General features: G+C 35.3%; 1 protein-coding gene across 5 annotated transcripts; it reads left to right on the forward strand.

Annotated features, from left to right (window-relative positions):
* Window positions 1–82: 82 nt before the first annotated feature.
* Window positions 83–17,585, forward strand: LOC137406113 (uncharacterized). Of its 5 annotated transcripts, XR_010979841.1 has the most exons (12): window positions 83–238; window positions 2,518–2,684; window positions 3,972–4,089; window positions 5,895–5,998; window positions 6,286–6,395; window positions 6,665–6,786; window positions 8,789–8,985; window positions 9,068–9,201; window positions 9,727–9,790; window positions 12,363–12,443; window positions 16,656–16,755; window positions 17,190–17,585. XR_010979841.1 is itself a non-coding variant. In XM_068092644.1 (11 exons), exons 2-11 carry the CDS (start codon window positions 2,527–2,529, stop codon window positions 16,669–16,671), a joined length of 1,104 nt encoding a protein of 367 aa, XP_067948745.1. In that variant the 5' UTR covers window positions 83–238; window positions 2,518–2,526; the 3' UTR covers window positions 16,672–17,585. The 5 variants fall into 5 exon arrangements, 4 of the variants coding, with proteins under 4 accessions (XP_067948745.1, XP_067948747.1, XP_067948746.1 ...); XM_068092644.1 differs by having other exon boundaries at window positions 16,656–17,585; XM_068092646.1 differs by having other exon boundaries at window positions 9,071–9,201; window positions 16,656–17,585.
* Window positions 17,586–18,295: the final 710 nt, after the last annotated feature.

An 18,295-nucleotide genomic window follows, 5' to 3' on the forward strand; every position in this document is an offset into this window, starting at 1 on the left:
TAACAACGGGCTGTATAACTTTTAGACTCATTGCGCGTTGGATGTGCATTAGATGTACATGTATTGGGAGATCGTCGAAACTTTATTGAGACAATTTAGAAATAGGTGGCTGTCGTCTCATAATAGCCCACTACCAGCATTCACTGTGTGGAGCACTTGCCTTTACAAGTTTAAGTATTGGGAGAGGTTTTGGGTGGCTGGAGCGGAGCTTCAGTTTAATGAGTCAGCGAGATAGATGGTAATTATTAACTTTCTTCAATATCGAAGGATTTTATTTTTGTCGCTCGCATCGGCTGAGTGATTTTTACAAATTAACCTCAATGAGATCTCCAGAGCCACTGACAGAGAGTCAAGTTGTCAAGTTTATATATTGGTTTCTTAGCCTATGATAGAATCACTCAGTCACCACTAATGTAGAATCTATCAGAGACGTCTAACATTGACAGCTGAATAGCCTACTCGACTGCGTTCATAGTTTCCTATACAACAAATCTCCAACAAGTGGCACTGAATGGTGTCGTTTAGTTTTCGCCAGTAATGCCAGGAGTTTCCAAGGTCTATATTGAGTATCTTCAATCATGTCGACTGTTCTGTTGGCCCTTTTGCTGATGGCACATTTATGTGCTTAGCTGTAAACCAGTGAGGCGATAAGGGGTTTCCAGCCAATATAGATTCACTAGTTATTTGGGCAAGTGCCTAGAGTATGAGCTTCAACATTAACTAATAAACGATGATAGCATTTCATCTATAAAAAAGAAACGTTGTAGTATGCACCATGGATAATGAATGTTTACAAGCCCAAATAAGTGCAAGTGTCGGGAGGGGGGGAGTTTTACAGTCAAGCCTCTGATTCAACACCAATACTACAGACCAAGTGTGCTGCATCAAAGAACAAGTTGAAATAGCCAGATGCGCTCTATCCTGAACACCAGGAAACGCTTTATTGGCTGCATACACGTCCCTGTGTCTTTTTCTTCGGAATATGCAGTATGTACATGTATGTGGGGTCCCACATCAAATAGAAATATTGAGATCCCTAAATGACATAAAACTGTTCAAGTGCAAATGATCTGTAACCTGAAAGGTTGAAAAGATGTGTCAGAAGCTAAAGATAAGCTCAACTCCAGCTGGGGGGAAGAAAAATTTTAGGATAAAACTACTGCATCAAATAAGCTCAATGTAGGAGGCACATCCTGCTCTCGAAATCTTATGATAAAATCATAAGCCAACCTGAGACCAAACCAGAAAAAAAGCGATTCAAAATCTCAATCAACCACTGTTAACTGTTATTATCACAGCTTTTACATCGTACAATACTGGACCTCAAAAAGACTAAGGGGCAGCAAATAATTTAAATAGACACACATTCTGACTCTAAATGTTACACTTATGAACTGGTTAATCTGTAAAATACATTTATGTTGACCCATTGCCAGACCATAATCCAAATGTTGCAGCTGCCCAAAAGATTCTCACATGAATTCATCAACAATGATAAATCCATCCCTGATTATGATTTTTGAGGTTTTAAAGTTGCTACTAGACTAGTCATTACCACTAGACTCATTCCAAATTTTTTCAAGCTAAGTTGGCTGTAGATTACACTACTTTTTGTTTTTAGATATATACATGTATTATCTTTTAATATGAGTTTATAACTGAGTTGAGATGTAAATGGAGGCTATCTCAATTTAAAGTTGGCACTATGGGTATTATTATTAAAAAGCTGAGAGTTTACATGTATCTTAGCAGTTTGATTTCTCTTACCTAAAGCGAATGCAAGATGAGACAGAAGAGCTTTAGCCCAAGTGATACAACTCTTTGCGTGGTTTTTAGATCAGCTTACTTTCAGATTTCTTATAAACTGATCTGTAAATCTCAGCCATCAGTTGTTCACTACAGTTGATTACCAACATGTTCTGGTAATCCTAATGATGTTTCGTAATGATTAAATCTAACTGTTGTAAAAGCTAGTGTGATGCATATTAGCTCCATATTTGATACCAGGCATGAATCAAAAAGGATATCAACTAAGGCATTATGACAAATCATTTTTTTCGTGACATCATTTTATCGTTGTCGGCCATCTTTATAGATAATTTTATCATTAAAAACACGAAGCTTTAGCAATGAACTTTTGAAAACGATGCTTTGCAATTTTTTTTATTATAGTATGTAAACAACACCAAAAAGTACTGTTAAATAAAAGAAAAACGATCGTTTTCTACAAATTTTCAACAAACGAGCACATGTGCAAACGACTTGATGACGTAAAAAAAAACGATGGATTGTTATTGTGTAAATTTAACTTGAAAAATTTATTGACTTCGAGGCTCTTAACATCATGGGAAAAATAATTTTTGCAGCTTGCTAATATTTCTATGTGGTACGCGCATTTCATCTTTCTAAACGTTTTAATGGATTTTTATTGAATACCCAACTTTTCACAATCTCAAACTTTAAAAAAATAGTTCTTTTAGACGGTGAATGCAAGTGATGTTACACCCATTATTACAGAGGTAACTTATGGAAACCTTATGGGGAGAGTTTGCTGAGACTCAGTCGTCAGCCAATGACATTCTAGCTAGTTCAGACTTTTTACTAGAAAGTTATGATGTTACATCTTCTGGGATCTTTGCTGTACCATCGGCTGTTGGTGTGAAAACTGAGGACAATGCCTTAAGGTGAGATCGGAAAGAGGCATCACTGTTTGAAGAAATTCATAATACACATTTATTTAAATATTTTTTATTGTAAATGTTACAGATAATGTGATTTTTTGTTAACTTTATCAGCCATAATTGAGCAACGTTAATGTTAACAATTGTACTAGCTCTTTCGCTATGAGTTTAGCACAAACTTCATTTTGCATGTATATTTCATACCTTACCAGCAGGAGCTGCAGAGTGTCTAAATTTCAGTGTATTACACTTAAATAACTAATTGTAATACACCGGGAAAAATCCATAATTTAGAGAGGTAATCGATATTTTTGGCACCTGCTGCCAATATTTTCCACGCTAGTCTCTGCATGTTAGTGTATAATTAGATGCTTTAGCATTGATCTTAGATCTTTATCTAACTCTACTGGCGACGTGAGGGATTTTTACGTTTAAACCCCGTAGTACCCAGACTTAAAAAGATTAGGTGAGATATTCAATGTTTTACTTCTATCTGCATTAATTTGCACCTATATTTTATAATTATTGCAATAATTTCAATAGTTATTTTTATAATTATTAATAATGTAATTAACAGTTAATTATAAAAATAATTATAATTTTATAATTATTTTATAATTAATTGCACCTATATTGACATATTATTATGTTTCCAGTTGGATAATTCTGGTGGGCTTAACAAGTTGCTTCAAATTTGTTACGAACCAAATAAAAATGGCGTCCAGGTCACATGACTTGCTGCAAAGTTATCAAATTTGGTATGATTGTGTAGCTAAAAGATTACTCTTGTTGTCCTAAATAGAAGTTGTCCACTTAAATGGATATTTATGGTATGACAACTCCAATAAAAAACTATTTTCACATATACAGTGTATGGTGTACAGATACTGTAGAATTAAATGATTTTCAGAAAATATCAGTCTTCTATGTTTTGTAGAAGAATATTGTGATATTCTTCTACAAAATAAGAAGCGCTAGAATAATATTATTGTATTATATTAGCGTGTAACAAAAATAGTAATTGAAAGTGGAAAATGTATTTACCAATATTCAGCCAGTACTCGTATTATTTCAAAAGTTATTTTGTATACACATGTGTGAAAACAAACATTGAGAACACTTAGTCTTCAGTATAGGCAACGGAAATGCTTTAGCTTTGGCTCAATATAATCACAATAAAAAATCAGTTGGGGTAGTCCCTAACCTCCCTCCTATTTAATAATTTGAACAATAATTGTGAAACCTTATTGATATGATAGTAGATTAATGTATTTCATTGTGCATACGCAGTGCAGAGGCTTGCTCTGTGAACCATGGCATGGTTGAACATACGATTCAGCTAGAGAAATACCGGACACAGCTGCATCTTCTGCTCGGTACAGCAGTGCAGATCATCTCTGAAAGTGCTGTGAGTTTCATAAAGTAGTTTGTTGACTACAGTGTATGCGTATTGACCTATCTCACATATAGACCGTCCAACAGAGCTCAAATCTACCCTCTCAAAACAATGTTGCGCTGTTTAGGCTAACAACGAATAAATATCAGTATGTAATGCATTAACCGATGTTTGTAACCGATGCATAGTTAAATTTCTCTGAATTTCAATACTACCCACTTTGTACCAGTATCGTTTTATTCAAAATTTTGATAGATAGCTTCTCCTGCTACAGTAACTTTTTTATACACACACTTCTATGTACTCATTGTTATTATTAATTCAGCATATTCATTACTCTTTGTTGTTCTCTCAGTTCGTATTAATTGTATCATTATCATATCATTTTTTATTTTAGTGTCATAGTAACAAACTTTATCTAGTCATTACTTGCTCCTGATCTTGATAAGCAATCCATGATAAGCAATCCACTCTTGAAAGCCTATGTCTTACAAATTTCTCAAATTCACTCTCTTTTATTCCTTCAATGGCACTTTTATTCCACCCATTTTTTTTAAAGCCGCTTGTTCTTACCTGCCGCCCTTGTATACTTTATGATGGGTATACATTGGCTACATCGAGTTTGTATTTTTGAGCTGCAGCCTTGTTAGTAGTAGGCTACCAAACGATGCTGATGTAATGTGTCATTGACCAGTTGCTGGAAAATAAAAAATTAGAAATTGCTCACACAGCTACCAAAAAATCCAAGAACATTACAAACTAGATACAAATGTGCTTTACATTCTTTCATTAGTGAGTAAATAAATATTTTCCAACATGTAGATATAGATTTCCATGTAGTTATAATTCTACAAGTTCGTTTCTTGTTCATAGCGTTGTCTCTACTAGTATTCTAAGCATAATTAATACTGCATTTAAATTGATTATCTATCGATTATCTATCTTACTCGCTTATCAAATCATTTTTCATTCTAGTAGAACAGACTGTCTAGTCATTAATTACTCGCTAGTTATTTCACATTTAAATAACTTTAAAACAACATTTAAAAGAGTTTCCACTTAATTCCTTTACCATTGTTTTATCTTTTCTCTGTATTTCTTTGGATTGCACAAAACACTTTTCTCATGGTATGAAGTTTAATAGTTAGAATGGTAAATGTTGTGTATGTTAAATAAAAATGAATTTTTCTTGCAAAAACTTTTTATATTAGCCGAACAACGCCGCGTATTTAGCTAGTTGTTCATAAGTGCTAAGTGTACAGTCTCATCGGCATAGAGTAATTATGTTTACTCAGCATTTAGAGGAAAAAATGGAACTATTTCTAACCAACCCACCCTACACGTATCTTTAAATTGTTTGAAGTGTCCATGAAGTGTATCAAAGCTATATTTGAAGTTTTATTCCAACAATCATGAGCAAATACAAAATATAATATATGTCAATAGAAACCCATAACAATGCAACTTGAACACAATAGCCGATGTCACATCGAGAGGGGCAAACAAGAAACACGACTGTCGTCACTTTTGGAGATATATTTTTCTTTTAAGTGTTTTTTACGCGATCGAGTTTTGCCAATATTAATCTTGACACATCCAGATCAGACAAACAAAACAAATACAAAACAAACAATCAGATCACCTAAAACAACAAACAACTTCTTAAATATTAGAAAAATATCGAAATCTTTTGATAGAATATTTCAAAATTTGATGTGAGTAACCCTCTAAGTATGGTATAAGTTGTATTGTAATAATGGTAAGAATACATTTGTGGCCCAAGTTCTCTGTCATAGTGCATAGACTGTTCTTTACAGGACAAACGGACATCAGATGCTTTCGCTAATATTCCTCCTTTTCCCACCTGCAATGATTGTCATAAAAGTCAGAGCAAACAATTGGATACAGAAATATTTGACAGGTGAGCCATGTGACAGTGTTGACAGGTGAGCCATGTGACAGTGTTGACAGGTGAGCTATATGACAGTGTTGACATAAAACATTGAACACCATTTGCTAAATGAGCAAGTAGGGATCAGGTATCACCAGCTCTAACATTGTATTGCAGGTAAATGGCATATTAGCTGCGCTAGTAGTGTAGATATTGTTTTTCTTGACAGATGTTATAGTGTTTTTGTTTTTTGTCTGGATCATGTAGCATTCTTAGCCACTTATTTTTTTTATTTATAACTAATTTAGTACTTGCAGAGATTTCATTAGAGGCATCGGTATTGCACCCCCAGCGATCTCTCCAGCGACATGCGATCAGCTTCTGAAGAAGTCAGTGGCACAGATTTGTTTGCATCAAGGATATCAAGGTTTGGTGCTTTTCATTCATGGTTTAAATCCAATAGTCACTATGAATACAAGCTTTCAGATGTTGCAGCACTTTTTGGTTCTGTATGTATCTAAGGAGCTATTGTCTGTGATGAGAAAGGCTTTGTTAGTGAACCAGTAGAAGCTGTTTTGCAACTTTTGAGTTAGTACTTTTCGAAATAAAATATTACATTAAAATTTATTTACATCTTTCATTGTTTTGAGTTTTTCCTTTGTTGCATGTTCACATATGTATATGGTGATATTACAGAGAGTCATAATTCAGCCTTAGAATCTCTGGTGGCAGCTTGTGAAGAGTTCTATTTCAAGTTTCTTACTCAGCTCAGGCGTAACGTTGACTATGAAGCTATGAAAGGCCTTTCCGGTTTTCAGGTAATGATAAATAAGTGTGGCTGTACATACAGCGACACTATATAGTCACACTTCTACACGTAAATTTAATTTGGTTCTCGACCCGCTTTGTGTGTCATAAAACTTATAATTGTCATTCGTTGGACCAAGAATATACTCTAAATTGTTTTATTCATTTCACAGTTGAAGATTTTCATAGTAACTACTTGAAGCATAACTGCCACGAACAGCTTTCATTGTTTATGATAGGTAAATCAGACACGTTGATTCCGATTTTGTGCTCAAAATCAAGATTGATCTATTCCGTTTTTGTTTTTGAAGGCTTTTTTACAGCAATTCGAAATCGGTGTCGCAATCGATACAACAAGCCCCGCCCATCAAAATGTGACGTAGCCTAGCTTTTTAGGGACGGAAGTTGGGGATGTCTAGTCCGATCTAGGATCATAGAGATGGGTGTCTTAAAACCCATTATTATCTAAATTCAGCCTTCAAAATAATCTCAGTCTTTTCTAAAAGGTAGATAACCTATTTAACATTGCTTATAGCTTGTTACAGGATGTTTAATAGGCTGAACGCCGAGAAAAATGAGCTCAAAAAAGCGCAATAACAACGCTTGTTTGTGATAAAAGCTAATAACATAATATGTTAACTTTATTAGCTATAGTTACCTAAAGTAACTTTAGTGTATTCAGTGGTTAGGATCTGCAATAAAATGTAACGTTGTGATGTTGTTAGGATTTTGGGGCTGATGATGAGGATTTAGTTTTGCCAATCCCATGATTTAAAATTTGCCAGAGGTATATTTATAAAATATGGGCACGAGACACTAATGGAGCACCAGTGGTCGTCTTTGTATTTATCAAAGGCTATTATTAATAGAGCTTTTAAGGTTGTATGTTAACGGAAGATGCAATTTTAGATTATTACAAGTAAAGGTTGGTTCACCATATCTCAGTGTTAATGCCGCAATACTTTGGTGATTGTTTATGATAACAATGTTCACACTATCACAAACCCATCCATGTTTGCATCAGCAAATACTCAATGACGTAGTGTTCTCATTTTTTTTTTATACATTTTCACGAAGAAACTTTTTTGTTTTCACGTGCTGAAATCAAATACTAGTCCTGTAGCAACTATTATAAATGAAAATATATAAATCACGCTATCCGCGACTGCGAATTGCTATTGCCAAAATGGTTCGTATTGTATAAACGATCGCCGATGCTCGGCGAAATATTGAGAAAGTTTTGACAGCTGTAAACTTTTCCGATATGTCCCCGCTGCTTCGTCAATGCTATTAATCAGTTCACGGTTCACATAATCGACGATGAATGCCAAAAGGAAAACTCCGACATACGGCGGTATAATGTGAACCAGCCTTTAGCTGCCTGTTTCAACCTTCTGTTAGTTGCTACTAGCTGTCTGTGTATGACCTTTACCACCCGTCACATTGGGTGACAGTTTGAAGAATGGAAAATAACTGGATACATAGTGTGTATAAGTATTATTACACACTATTATTAGGTAGTATTATTATTGTTAATTTTTCTATTATGTACAACAAAGTCAGTTTGGAGCTGAGAATGATAAGCTGCTCAAACAATAATTCATAAATATTTGTTTTAAGTAGAAGTATAGATCGGGTATCACAAAAGTTCAGAGGAAGGGGTGGTGGTAAAGATAGGCAGAGAGACTTATCTAACTTAAGGCTAGCTGAGGTTTAAACTAACAGATATAGCTTATAGGTTTCTCGGTAATAATTCCATATGTTAGGGTTCACTTTTAACTGCAAGCCGCATTTATTAAAGATCTATTTTTCGCCAAATTTAAATAGTGTACGCTGAACTTCGTCTCAGAATTTTGGAATTGTGTGCTTATAACACGCGTTAGTTTTGACAAAAAATAACTGGAGATGAAGTTTTCAATTTTTTTGTGTGTGAAGCAAAATTAAAAGAGGGTTTTTCATACTCTGCTAATTTTAGCCGGGCTGTACCAATCTATGTATGTTGTGCCGTTGCAGGACCCTCTGCATCGCACACTTACCCAGACTGGCCAAGGAGACATCGGCGCCCTGCTTGATTACCATCACACAATCGTTCAACGGCATGACAGGCTTTTGACTACGTGTCAGCAGCTTCAATCCGCCTACACCCACATCATGTCGACGGGAGAACTTCCTGAGAGGCTTTCTAATATTCTTCCAACAACTGTAAACAGGTACCGCTCAATCGCCGCAAGTTTGAATTCCATAAAATAGTGAAGTTCTTTTTTGGAGTTGTTTTATCTCTTTGTGTTTAAGCAGGGAATCCACTATGGCAGTGTTCTCCATGTCTGATGCTGAAGAAAAGGAGGAAGTTGCAGCTGCCGGCGGGTTGAACACAGAGGAGTTGCTCGGAGAGGAAGAGGATGCACAGCAACTTCTTGAGCTCGCAGGTAACTCTTAGAAGCTGACCACTTTATTCTTAGCCTATATGTTTTAATTTTCCTTACGCATCTTCAACTATATTTATTTCTAATGGTTTTGTCATCATTTTCTCTATGGAGGTGTTAAAAGAATTGTTGAAGCAGATTGACTGGTGAATCTTAATTTATTGTTAGAAGCTACAAAACTTTCATTTATGTTCGTTAAGCTCAGCTTCTATAAAGTTAGTGATCTTTCCCACAGGATCTAAGATGAAGGTATAGACTAACATGGTAATATGTAGTAAATTTAGCACGAGCTGACAATTTCAAACCACAGCTTTGTAAAGTTTATTGGATGATCAATTAGACAATATTTCACATCTGCATATTTATTTATATTATTAAAGAGTCGGTTTAAATAAATGAAATGTTTATATTTAATGTAGAATAGAAAGTTTTGAAGTGCACATGCGGTGCTATTAAAAATTATATGATAGAAAAATTGTGTGATGGAACTTTGTTTAAATGTTGACAGTGTACATTCTTGTATTTTAGGTCTGAGTGGATTTGATATCACTATTCAGGGAAGTATGGATGAGCCCCCTTCTGCAACACAGAGGTGTGTGTGAGTAATGAGGCTACTGGGGCTTTTGCGTTTTAAGATAAATAATATTCAATTTGTCACAGATCAATTTTCATATATAAGGCTGATGTTAAAAGTTCATTAAACTATTATAATCGTACAGTTTACCCACAACTAAGTGTTGTAGTTATAGTCACAACGGAACGAGCATTATATGTTGTTAGAAATGACCATAAGAAATACTTGTCAAGTATTTATCCGGCAAGCATAAGTTGTCTATTGTCCATATTTCCAGTTTCACACTCATTTCTTTTCACCAAAAAAAAGCATCACGGAAATTGATTTCCTTTCATTTGGTCTAGTAATTAACTCTTTCGCTAAAATCGTTATTCTAACCAAATAATTCAAATGGATTTTCAGAAATTCGATATACCGCTAGTATTTATGCAATATCTTAATAGTCAATGCAGATATTGTTTTACTGTAAAATGCATCTTATTCAAAAAAAATTTTCTACAAATTAAGTATAAAATTGTTTAATTAATTTCACTCTCGCAAAATTTCTGACGCTTCCTTTGCATTAAAAGAACGCGGTGAATTTCTTATTGCCATGATGATAGCGATCTGGTTTTCCCGTTTTGAAAAATAATTAGAAATGGAATTGCTTAGCAAAAATATGTTTGATTGGTTGCACGTGATTGGCAACAAAGTTGTTTCATTCGACACAAATTTTGATTGGTTTAGCTAATGTGTAGGCTTCGTCATGAAAAAGAAAAATGAAACCCTATTGGTAAGCTGATACATCGGCTTACAGTCTGTACTTCTATTAAGGCCATAGCCGATACATTGGCTTACAGTAGCGAAAGAGTTAAGATCGCTCTTTTCTGATTGGTGCTATAACATTGATTCTGGCTTCATTAATGGGCAAATAGAGAAAGACAATCTTGCGTCACTATGGCAACACTCATGTCTGTGGATACTGGAAAGTGATTGCATGCTACCATAAAACCTCTAATTGAACGCCACTTCCATATGACCGCCACTTTGACATTCCTTGATCTTTACGAATTCATAATAGCGAGTGATCAGTAGAAAAGTGTCCGCAAAATCGTACTAATGACTCGGTAAAATCAATAACAATTAATTCTTTCGTTGTTTCTATTCATATCCAAGTCCATTTTTCAATTTTGGAGCTTTTCGTTTTTTTGTTAAAACTTTGAAAACAATACCATAAAAATAATTTGTAACTGTATCAGGCTAATAGTAGTTCATTGTTCAACGTGGTCTTGATACTTCGACATGTGTGAAAAACGATTTACATTTCCGATGGTATATGAACAACTAGTTTTAGGCTAAAAGTTGTGCTTAGCGATACTGCTAAAAGTTTACCATTATTTGTGCGAAACGCAACGCGTAAAAGTTTTTCTCTGTTAAAAATTTGTTTGCAGGTCAATACCGACTAGTTCAGCAGTGCAAAAAAAGTTGAGGTCAGAAGGCATTGTGGAAGGTATTGAATAGCCAGATGTTCGTTCCATCGAATGCAACAATTAGAATGCAACTGGCCGAGCAAAGGATGCAAATATTTTGTTTCAAAAATTTTAATTTTTGGTTCGGCATGTATTATAAGTATGGTTTGTTTATGATATTAGCATTTAATAGATTATCATTATATAACTTATAAATTTGCCGATCTATAGCATATTATTTAATAGCATCCTTGCGTTTATCTTAAATCCATCTTACAATGGATCGATGCTCATAACTCCACTTCTATTGCACATAAAATGACGGTTTTGGCTGCAAACTGTAGCAAACATAACAATAAGCGCAATGAGCTTTTGTGCAACATTGTTAAATATAGTTATAAAATGGAAATATGCCTACAAATTTAGAATGAAATTAAAAATTTAAACCCCAACAAAATGCAAAGCAGAGCGCAGGCTATAATATCATCGCAGGTTAATTGAAAGTAATAGATATCAACTGGTAGAGATATTTCTCAGCTTCCCAATGCATATTTATTTAGAGACTTTTGACAAGCTCGAAGAAAGTTAGAAGATTTATTGCATCCAAAAGGGTTAATGTCTCTCCGCCTGAAAGAGAGTGCAAAATATAGGCGACATTCGTTTGCCCGTAAAAGAGTTAAATTTAGCTTCCCAAAGATTTTGACGAGTCATTTGAAAAATACAGCGCTAGCATCTATTTGAACGCCACCTCTATTTAAAAGGCATCTCTATTTGACTTCCACTATAGAGAAAGGGTTGAAAAATAGAGCACCATTACATTCAAATAGAGGTTTTACAGTATATTCAATTAAGTGGTTATTAAAATTTGTCTAATGAAATAGATGAGAGTTGTCTATCGCTTTCCTGCTTTTTGACAAAATGGGGCAACTCTTAATCAAAGTCCTGAATAGTGAATTCAAGAGTTTTGCCAATCAGTTTTTCTTGTCCTCATATTACAAGCGTATTGATTTGCTCTGTAGGTTTGTTTGATTGCCCTATCATATTCTGCATTTACATGTATGTGAAGGCTGTGTCTTTATTCCCATCTCTTGAGTCATCAAATGTGGACATGTTAGTAGCAGTAGTTCACTTATGTTTACTAGTATCGAGCAACTTCAAGAGCCTGTTAAAGCAAAGAGCAAGCAGAAATCCAAGGCAAAAGTTTCTGGAGCTGCAGCTAAAAGGTATGCTGACTTAACCTGTTGGCCTTATGTGCTGACTTGTTGTGGAGGTCTGGTAGCTGACTTCTGGTGGCCTTATGTGCTGACTTGTTCTGGAGGTCTGGTAGCTGAACTTTCCTGATGGTCTGGGGTGCTGACTTGCTTTGGAGGTCTGGTAGCTGACTTACTGGTGGTCTGGTGTGCTGACTTGCTCTGGAGGTCTGGTAGCTGACTTGCTTTTGTGGTATGGTGTGCTGACTTATTCTGGTGGTCTGGTTTTCTGACCTGTTCTGGTGGTCTGATATACTGACTTGCTCTGGTGGTTTGGTGTGCTGACTTCCACGGGTAGTCTGGTTTGCTGACTTAAACTTGTGGATTTGCCTTTTTTACGCTCAACCACTATCTTATTTTTTATAATTGTAATTTTCTGTATTTATAAAAGTTAAAACTGGAACAGAATTTTATTGATTTCGTTTTCACATATTAGCAGCAACAGAACCACAAAGAATAATTTTATACTGTATTAAAATCATAAAGTTATCTCTGTTTCTGTTTATGCACCATAAACAGCTCACCTCTTTGTACATTTCTAACAGTAAATCATCAAACATAACTACAGCAGTACCTCGGTGGTTGGCCTTAATTTATGTGGATTTTGTGGTCGAGCATTGAATTACTGGAAATCCAAAACCCGATTTTTCATGATAAAAATGATAAGTATTTTAATCCTGTTTGCCCTATATTATCTACAAGATTAAAATAGTGTGCATTTTGCAATAATTTTCTGATTCTGGTCAATAGTTGTTCTGACTGTTTTGCTCTTTGTCTTCACTTTATCACTGTTTTTTATCACTGTCTCTCTCTGGACCTATTACTGAGAGATGAAGCAAGAAAAAGTTAGAAAACTGCCAAAAATTACATGAACAAACTGCGTATGTCTTACTCTGCCGACAGACTGTCAAATAGACTCAGCTACGGCCCTAACCAAATGACCGATAAGAGCCAAGGATTGCTTTAGGCTCCACTCGGCAGTCTCCGGCTGTACTCAGCAGTCTCCGGCTGTACTCAGCAGTCTCCGGCTGTACTCAGCAGTCTCCGGCTGTACTCAGCAGTCTCCGGCTGTACTTGGATAGCTTTGAACATCTGATGCATTTTCTACTCGTATGTTTTGGTTGAACTCCAAATATTTCCAAACAGGATGTTGGGCATCGAGGTACTACTGTAATGTAAAAACAAACTTTTTTCTGCTAGAAAACTGGCTGTTTATTAAATACATAAATTCACATGGCGATCTTTTAGGGCTCTCAAACCTTTCTGTATTCAGAGAATATATACTATACTACTTTAGATGTGCATAAATGTACATCATGAAGTGCGCAGAAGATGCTGTGAAAGGTTCGATTTCACTAAGTCACAGATGCCCATTTATGTTGTGTCCATTTTATTCTCCTACCCGACAGCTCATACAAGCTCAGTCTTTTAGAGATTCACAGTTAATGATAGCTCTATTGAGAATGCTCAACTCCATTACTTTGCATCTTTAGACAACAAATTAAATGAGTATTAAAAATAAAAGATATGTCAGTATTTTATAAAAGATGGTCTCTTTGTTGAAGCTTTATTAAATTGTATTATCTTTATTATTTATTAGCCTCCTGGAGCTTAGAGATTTGTAACCTTGTGTATGGACATTAAAGGTGTGCGGTTTCTTTTGCTATAAGTCAAACTGGAATAATAAAAGTTTAGTTGGAGAGCAAAACTATGAATTTCAAAGATCACGACTCGCTGTAATCTAGTGTAAATTTTCTTACTGTGTGTACAATTATGTTTTTAGACCATCCATTTAGAAGACAGCTGTGTAAGAAATACATCATTGAGAATAATAAAAATACTAAAATGGAACTAAAAACCATAACATTCAAGAGCTAGTGTTGTCTGAAGATTTTGTGCGTGAGAAGATCAGTATATAATGTACATGGACCTAGAGCTTTTAGGCCTAAGAATATGTATGTTAAACTATTTACGGAACCGTGAGCTCTATTTTAGGTAAATGTTTGTCGGATATTGTCTTAGTTCCATAATCGGTATGACATGCATGCAGGGCAGTATCCACTTGTTTGAAAATGGTACTGCGGGGAGAGACCAAGAGAAGTACTGAGCGCCCTCTTGGTGGGGGAGGGGGTCCGGGGTTTCTCCCCCAGGAAATATTTTAGTATAACTAGTCAAAATGGTGCAAATTTAGCACACTTGGCTCCTGATGGGGGACATGTTCTAACAGCAAATTTGAAATTATAATCCAATTTTCTAAATATAAAACTGTTTATTGAGATTGTCTTTAACAACGCTTATTAAAAATATAATGTGAATGAGAGCTGCTAAAGGGGTTGGCCACAGCTAGCATAAGGTAGAATTATCACCGGGTACAATGCTGAATAGTGTAGGAGACGAGTAGTCTCCTATGAAATAATTTAATTAAATAATATTGTAGAGTTAAAAAGCAAAATTAATAGAGCACCATGTTAAAAATAATGCACTTATACTATAGTCTATTATACTGAGCAAGTAGTAGTAGATTTAAGTTTGAGCTATGCATGTTACATGCATAGCACAAACTTAATTTTATTTCTATGAACAAAATCTTTTGTACATAAGCATTCATTCACATATCTACTACTACAAAAAACACAACCATGGACAATTGTGTCTGTATGAAATGCTTGGAAGCATTCCTTTCGGTAGAGTCCAACGCTATAACGTTGCCGTGCGAGCTACCATAACAATCGTTTTTCTCTGTATATTCCAAGTATAATGAAAGTCTAAAAGGTTTACATAACTTCTATCATCTGAATTATTGTTATTCTAATCACACCAAAAATCACTTACGATTGGAGGATCAAATAATATTTTATTTTACCGTTTTGAAAGTCGAGCCGATGTTGACAGGTATTTCCAGCTTTTATTCTTTCCCAAGGGGGCACGATTTCTTTAGCACAAAGCAACGCCTTTCGGGTAATCGTTTCATACCTTAATTTATCGACTAATATCTTGTTGATGATATTTAAAACTTACTAGCATTCATATCCTTACGAGGCGACAGCTTTATAAACGTCTACCAAAAGCGTAAATGCCGTTTCCCCACGCAACCGATAAACGACATTTTGGTCATTTCCCCAGCCAAATTGTTAAAATCAAGCAAAAATTACGTGAATTCCGAGATTTTGAGCCTCAAAAATGGTACTGCCATGGCAGTAGCTGCAGTATAGGAGAATACGGCCCTGCATGCATGTAGTTTTACACTTATATAGGCCAGTACGCACGAGCACAAAATTTGTGGTAGTGGTATTTCTTTTAGCAAAAACCTGCATCATAGATCGGTGAAATCAATATTAGGTCCGATCCATTCCATAGAGTGCAGTCCAAGTCAAAACACATGCCTATTTCATTGTGTAATAGCGTGTAGGCAGTTTCTTTACTGTATGTTTCAGAAAAGCAATTGAACTTTATGCATCTAATCATTTTAATAGAAACACAGACAACCCTCGAATGTTCCGACCAATACAAACTGGATTATGTCCGGACATTGGAAATTAAGTACAGTACTGTACATTAAACAGTCTATATTGTTTCGCACACGTACTTCCAGGCTACAATATGGTACAATATGCATATCGAGTATACATGAGAGAGTAAAATATGGTTATATTTGCGATAGAGTACAGTATAATATTAATAACATTAATAATAACAAATAAAAATTACGGTGCAACAATCAAGCAGGAAACTCGCGCGCACCTATCAGTCAAAGTTGTCTAGAAAATTGAAAATCCAGGGAAGTGAAGTTCAAACAAGGGCAGGGGTGACTGCATGCTTTGCAACATGAACAGAAGAAAAGCTTATTGCCATAATGCTGGGCGAATGCTCATAGTTGAAAATTTTGTAGGACTTTTCACCCTAGTTTTTTGTTCATGTATCCAGAAACACACCTGGTTGCGAACAATGCGGCACAGGTGATTGTATTGTTTTTATGCTGATGAAAATGAACCTTCGATATAGTTGTTGTGTCAATTCTGTAATTATACAGCAGGTTTACCGTTTGGATCAAGAGATGAATAGAGAGCATTCTTACGCGCGTTATAACATTTGCTGAGATTTCCTATATTGCAACTTTTATATATGTACATCGTTTGTGTGAATCCATCAATTTCCTAGATTACATCTAAGTTGTATGTATTGCAGGCGTAAGAAGCACTGAGTTGGTAGCGCTACATTTCACATGGTCAAGAAAGCGTGCTTACCTGGATGAATGTGTCAATCTCATCACGCGCTAATGTATATTGTATGTAAATAGATGCACATATTGAGCTTTTTTATGGTGATTTGGTATTTCAAATATTGTCCTAGTTTTTATATTTTGAAAAATATTTGTTCAAGAGAAGAGATCACATTTTGTATGCCTACAAATACATTTAGTTTACATAAGAAACGCTTAGAACTCAACGTACAGTTGTTGGTTTGTCGCCTCAAAGTTACTGATTTCAGACATATTGAGTTGTAACATTCCAATAGCGAGTTGAGAGCAATAGTGGTTGTAATTAGTGGCACAAGCACCACAGGAATCCTATGGCCTTGGCATAATAACATACTCGGTGAAATCAGTGAGCGAGGTGTGATAACTACTGTAGCCAGCCGGTCTTAATCTTATGAAAACATATCAAGTAAATGTAGTTGCTTCTGAAGATTCAGGTCAGTGATATGTGTTATCTATGGCAGAAAAAGCTAAGTGCAGATGGATTATGGAAGGTGACAGTGGCTCTTCAATCACATCACACCTTTATAGTTTGACCTCAGGAGACAGTTCACTTGATGAATGTAGAGTATAAGTGAGATCGGTTGACATCAATCCTGTATCTCTATAATGTAATAGGAAAGGACGACTTGGAGACAGACTTACAGGCTTGGAGACATACAGATTTACACTTAGAGATTTAGAGCTCCTTGCTTAGCCAGATACACTGTTTTATATCAGTTTGCAACATTGCTATGCACATATCTTCGTAGCATTACAAAAACAAACTTTTTTGATCTCAAGAATGTCTATATCTGCATATTTTGCTAAGAGATTAGTGGTCTATCCTAACGTTTTTGTAAATATATAAACTTTTTGTGCAGCTATATACCTCTCTGTAGAAATGCTTTCTTGAGAGTTCGTCAACTTTATTTTATAAACCTGGTTTATAAAATGAAACCAGGTTTATATGTATTTAACTGGCATTTTTGCATCCAGTGGTCTACATTTACATGCAGCTTTCGTATTGTTAGGTTTTTATGTCATATGATAGCATTACGAGTGTTATAAAAACTAGGACATACTTTTCATTTCTTTAATGGCAGCAAAATCAAACTAACCAGCAATCAAATAGAATATATTTTACAAAACAAAAACAATGCGATAGATCTCAAAAAACGGAGAGAAGTACTTGACAAGTGATTTGGTAAACTAAAAGTTGGAGCAGTATTCCCATTTTCCATGGTTTCACGTGAGTGGGAGAGCTGGTGACCCTTCTTATGCAAATGTTTTAATAAGTCTTTCAAAATAGATGAAGTTGATTTCATTTGTACTAGCTTTCAAATTAAGGAAGAACCCATTACTTAGAGAGAATGAATCTTCTACTTTTACATTCAGAAAAGGAAAATATGTAGGGGCTCAGGCTACTCCATGTCACAAACCTCTTCACTTATCTATAAATCACAAAAGCCACGTCTTAGAAAAAAGCAGCCCCGATACAAAGCTGGAGTTACGGCTAGTGCCGAGGGAAAGACTAATTACACCAGGGGAAGCATTTGGTCAATCATGCAAAACATTTCAAATGAATATT

This window comes from Watersipora subatra, chromosome 10, assembly GCF_963576615.1.
Source record: "Watersipora subatra chromosome 10, tzWatSuba1.1, whole genome shotgun sequence".
NCBI classification, from domain to species: Eukaryota; Metazoa; Bryozoa; class Gymnolaemata; order Cheilostomatida; family Watersiporidae; genus Watersipora; species Watersipora subatra.

Coding starts and splice junctions, on each gene's coding strand:
- LOC137406113 (XM_068092644.1), top strand. CDS start 2,527: ATGGAAACCTTATGGGGAGAGTTTGCTGAGACTCAGTCGTCAGCCAAT. Junction 5,999..6,285: donor GATACAGAAATATTTGACAG/GTGAGCCATGTG, acceptor TAGTACTTGCAG/AGATTTCATTAGAGGCATCG. Junction 6,396..6,664: donor TTTGCATCAAGGATATCAAG/GTTTGGTGCTTT, acceptor GTGATATTACAG/AGAGTCATAATTCAGCCTTA.